This window comes from Prunus persica, chromosome G2 (genome assembly GCF_000346465.2).
Source record: "Prunus persica cultivar Lovell chromosome G2, Prunus_persica_NCBIv2, whole genome shotgun sequence".
Classification (NCBI taxonomy): domain Eukaryota; kingdom Viridiplantae; phylum Streptophyta; class Magnoliopsida; order Rosales; family Rosaceae; genus Prunus; species Prunus persica.
The window spans coordinates 4,771,472-4,777,180 of record NC_034010.1 but is presented as its reverse complement, the minus strand read 5'-3'; the positions used below and the strand labels follow the sequence as shown (position 1 = coordinate 4,777,180).

General features: G+C 37.0%; 1 protein-coding gene across 1 annotated transcript; it reads left to right on the top strand.

The window, feature by feature from the left end:
- Positions 855-3,518, top strand: LOC18786959 (pentatricopeptide repeat-containing protein At2g33680). The gene is given in 1 exon segment (XM_020556335.1): positions 855-3,518. A coding segment is annotated over 1 exon segment (2,130 nt). The 5' UTR covers positions 855-1,132; the 3' UTR covers positions 3,263-3,518.

Genomic DNA, 5,709 nt, shown 5'->3' with positions numbered 1-5,709 from the left:
GCATTTTCAGGACTCCATTTGAGTAGTGTAGCTATGAATTTTATCATATTAATCACAAATAAACATAAAAATTATACAAAACCCATAAACACTACAAATGTTGAAAGATAATTATCAAAACAATGCCAAGTTTCTTTTCTTACTCAAAGAAAAAAGTTTGCTTTGAATTTTGGAAAGATAATTATATTTGTTCAATTAACATTTTACCCGTTAACTATTCACTATCGGATACCTTAATTAGTTGAAGGGAAAGTAAAATCTACAACTCACTATCAAAACAAGCCCAACTCACTATCGGATACCCGTTAACTATTCTTATAAATTTGTATATTGATATTTGAGAAGAAAAACAAGCATAAACCCTAACCCCAAGCTAAACCCTAATAACAAGTAAAACTTGTAACCCCAAACTATACCATAATAACAAGAAAAATATATGATGAAGAAAAATCATGGAAAAAGAAAACCCAACGAGGTATTGATCAAAGAAAGGATAGGGAGCGTACCTTCACAGATGGAGGAAACTGTTCGTCTTCTGCAGAGAGAAAAGCTAGGGCATATGTACAGAGAAAAACTAGCGTGTGATGAAATCTTTGGGGGGAGATTGGATTTATTATGGTCTTTGTTATTTATGCTTCTCACCTTAAAACCTACCAAAATTTATCACTCAACGAAATCCTTCCAAATATATGAAGTTTAAAATACACCTAGATTTTATTGAACTTTTTTATAATCCTAATTGAATACATCCATATTTGTATACACTGAAACTTGTAGAAATTCTTTTAAAATTCATATGAATCCAAATTGAATACAACCGAATTTTTAAAATCTTTTTAAAGTCTCTAAAATCCTTAAGCGACCGCATAGTTACCAACTGTTTGAGCTGTTCGAGTTATTTGTTTCTGGTTGTCAAAATTACCAACTTTGAGGAGAGGGACCGCATAATTTAGCAAACGTAAGAATGGGGTTTGCGCCATTATGCTAAGTGTTTGAAGCAGTTGCTCTGTCTGTTCAATTATGGGAAGAGAGAGAAAGTGAGTGAGAGAGAGAGAGAAAGTGAGTGAGAGAGAGAGAGAAACAGAACTAGAAAAGGAAGAGGGACGGCATTTGATTCTAGCTGTGTCTGTTGATGAGTCTTTCTTCGCTTCCATCTCAGTACCGTTCCTTGTTCACCACACTCATCCAATACAGTCGTCAAAAGGACCTCCAAAAGGGCAAAGCTCTCCACGCTCAGATCATCAAAACCGGTCCCTCCTCCTGCGTCTACATTGCTAACAGCCTCGTCAACCTCTATTCCAAATGCGGAGACTTGCCCAAAGCCAAGCTCGTCTTCGAGGCCATACCCGACAAGGACGTCGTCTCATGGAACTCTCTCATCAATGGCTACTCTCAGCAAGGACAAAACGGCTCCTCCCATGTCATGGAGCTTTTTCAACGCATGCGGGCTGAGAACGCCTTCCCAAATGCGCACACTTTTGCTGGAGTTTTCACCGCAGCTTCGTATGCGTCGCCGGACGTCTTTGGCGGCCGGCAAGCTCATGCACTTGCAATCAAAGCTGACAGCTTTTATGATGTGTTTGTCGGGAGTTCTCTGCTCAATGTGTATTGTAAAGCGGGTCTTGTATTGGATGCCCGTAAGTGTTTGATAGAATTGCTTGAAACGAATTCAGTTTCGTGGGCCTAACTTGATTATCTGGGTATTGCTTTGCAACGGATGGCGGGAGAATGCACTGCAACTTTTGATGATGCGGCTTAAAAATGAGAGGTGAAGGAAGAGGTGAATGAATTTGTTTTGACCAGTGTTCTTAGTGCCTTGGCGCTTCCTCAGTTTGTTGGTACTGGTAAGCAAATTCATTGTCTTGCAGTGAAAATTGGGTTGATATCTTTCGTTTCTGTTGAAAATGCGCTTGTAACCATGTATGCAAAATGTGGGAGCTTAGATGATGCACTTAGAACTTTCAAAACGTCTGGTGATAAGAATTCTATCACATGGTCTGCCATGATAACTGGTTTTGCACAAAGTGGGGATTCTCAAAAGGCTTTGGACTTGTTTTCACATATGCATTTTTCTGGGGTTATGCCAAGTGAGTTTACATTTGTTGGAGTCATCAATGCTTGTAGCGACATCGGTGCTCTTGAAGAAGGAAAGCAAGTGCATAGCTATTCATTAAAGTTGGGCTTCGAATTCCAAATATATATAATGACAGCTTTGGTTGACATGTATGCCAAATGTGGTAATGTTAGTGATGCTCGTAAGGGGTTTGATTATTTAAGAGAACCTGATATTGTTCTTTGGACTTCTATGATTGGAGGGTATGTGCAAAACGGAGAGAATGAAGCTTCTTTGACTTTGTATTGCAGAATGCAGAGGGAAGGAATGATGCCCAATGAACTAACTATGGCTAGTGTCCTAAAAGCATGTTCGAGTCTAAGTGCTTTTGAACAAGGAAGGCAAATCCACGCACGTACCATCAAGTATGGATTCAGTCTTGAAGTTCCAATTGGAAGTGCTCTTTCAACCATGTATGCAAAGTGTGGGAATTTGGAAGATGGGAATATGGTATTTAGGAGGATGCCAATGAGGGATACAGTATCTTGGAATGCAATGATATCTGGGCTTTCACAAAATGGGAGGGGTACAGAGGCTCTAGAGCTCTTTGAGGAGATGCGATTGGAGGGCGCAAAGCCGGACTACATTACATTTGTGAATGTTCTCTCTGCTTGCAGCCATATGGGATTAGTAGAGAGGGGGTGGATTTATTTCAACATGATGTCTAATGAATTTGGCATAGGCCCAAGGGTGGACCATTATGCTTGCATGGTTGATGTATTGAGCCGTGCTGGGAAGTTAGATGAAGCCAAAGAGTTTATAGAATCAGCCACTATTGATCATGGTATGTGTTTATGGCGTATTCTATTAAGTGCTTGTCGGAACTATCATAATTACGAATTGGGAGCCTATGTTGGAGAGAAGTTAATGGAGTTAGGCTCTCAGGAATCATCAGCTTATGTGTTGTTGTCAAGCATATTTACTGCCTTGGGCAGGAGTAAAGATGTTGAGCGGGTAAGGAGTCTGATGAAACTTAGAGGGGTGAGCAAAGAACCTGGGTGTAGCTGGATTGAGTTGAAGAGTCAGGTTCATGTATTTGTTGTTGGTGATGAGATGCATCCACAAATTGAAAATATACGTCATGAGATCCGAAGGCTAATTAAGCATATGAAGGATAAAGATTATCAACCGTCCTCTACCATTTTTTGAAGTTCATGATAAGTTATTCAACAGGTACCTGCATCTTCAGGAATTTTTGTTTGACTCTTTTACCTGGAAATTAATGAGAGGGGAAAAAAAGTAGCCATCTCTTATTCATTTTTGGCTTTTTAAACTCATAAACAACAGAATTAGACCAAAACACAAGAAGTTTCATTACATGTTGCAACCAAAACTGATTCTTCTTACGTCCGTTGACCTGTTATGGAGTATCAAAGTAATTTAATGACACTGAAATTTTATTTTTTGCATTGTTGTTGCAAAATGGGTATACGAAGAGACCTGTGTAGACCTAGATCATTATTTGTTCACTTGTTTTTGTTTTATTGCGTGACATCTGAGTGACTTAGAAGTTCAATTGATAGTACAGAATGATGAATCGTGTACCTCCTTTTCAGAAGTTCCAAACCTGGGAGCTATTATGATTTTAGCCTTAGAATCCTAAGCCTTCTTTTCATAAGAAGAGTATCTTTCTTTTCTTTTTGCTTTTTTCTATAAGAGACAAATATTGAAACCAGAGGAAGAGAACAAAATAGTGAAAGAAGGCTCCATGGTATGCTATCTATACAATAAGGCATTGTTTGGTAGCTGGGTCAATTAAAGTAGACAAGTGTCCTATCCAATGTTTGGTGCCCTTAATAAGATTTCGGACAGGACCAGAGTCCAGAATAACAGCTGACCCCTGCAATTCCAATGATCCTAGCTTCATTCTCTGCGCCTCCTCTCTTGATTTTCACTTCTTCTCTACACCTCTAGATTTCTTTTCTTTCTCTTGATATGTAGTTCAGTTTAGCTTCCTCTCTTACCATTTTTATCTGCTCCTGTTTATGGTTCCCTTTGGCACTCGAACTGTAAACTCAATTGGTTCGATTTGGTTCATTGAAAATGAAGAAATAAATAAATAAAAACTGAGTTTATCTGTAAAAAAAAAAAAAAAATCTCAACCCTAGATACTACCATGCAGCATGAACACGAAACGAGATGTAGACCAAAAACAAAAAAAAACAAAAAAACCACGTCTGTCGTAAATGGTGGATGACCCACATCTTGAAGGTGAAAAAGTAAAGTTTTATAGAAAGTTAAAGACTCTTGGTTTCCCTACACACTCTTGATTCAAAACTAATGTAATTTAGCCAATTTATATTTGATTCAATATAGATTGGATTATGCTTTTTCCAATCCAATTTGATTGGATTAGAGGTTTAAATCTAATCCAATCTGATCCAAGTGACTAGAGCCTAGAGGATGATCGGCTATCATACTGAAATATGAAACAATTATCGACAGGGTTAAAATAAATGAAATTATAGAGAAAAAAAATTTTGATTTTATAATATATTAAATATAAATCCATCAAATGACTTAAAATGTTCATAACTTTATCAATTACAATTACTTATACAAGCAAAATAAGCATGAAACAAACTTGATTGGATTTGATTGGATTCTCAAAATCCGTCATTCGACCCAATCATGTTGGTTTTGGAAATTAGGGATCCAATCCAATCTGCCAAATCATCAAAACCAATTAAAATTGAATTGGATTGGATATGTCCGTTTAGGCGGATTGAATTGGATCTTGCACCCCCTTATACAAACAAAAATAAGTAGATATTGTGGTCGTGGAGGAGTAAATGATGTCATTGTGAAGTTTATATTCTTTGTTTATAAATTATGCACTCTTCAGTAGGGGTGGGTGAGGTCCGATTTGGTCCAATTTTTCCCTCTAATTGAAATCGAAATCGAAACTTATACACAGTCCGATTCGGTTTAATAAGTGTTTAGAAGAACCAAACTAGACCTATGCGATTTCGGTTTCGTTCGGTTGATTTTCGGTTCGGTTCGGTTGATTTCCCGAAAAAAAGATAAAAATATGAACATATGAAGAATAGAGAAATAAGAACAATAAGAAAAATAGGAAGAAGAGAAAAGGAGGTAGAAGAGATAAAGAGGAAGAGAAATAGAAAGAAATAGGTGAAAAAGGGCTTTGACTTGTAGACCAAAGGTCTCAAGCTCAAACCCCCATGACATCTTGGTTGTGTGTGTGTGAGAAACCTCCCTCTCCTCTAGTTTAAACTATCACTTGTACTAAAAAAAATAGTTCACTAAAAAGAAAAAGAAAAAGAAATTGAGCTAGAGTAGCTATTTAGTTTGTTATGAATTGGAACGTGGACATTTATGTATTAATTAGGCTAAAATATTTAGATATTACTTGGAGTTACTAATGTGATTTGAATATTAATTAGACTTACAAATACTTATGGATATAAATAATAAGTAAACTTAACATAATTGGTTTGGTTCGGTTTAGACAAAGAACCGGAATGGTAATTGATCCAAAGTGGTTTGATTCGGTTTTTTAGCCTAGTTGACTTTTTTGTCAATGCAGTTTTTTCGGATTTTGGTCAATCCTTTTATAAAATAGAAAAGAGTATGAG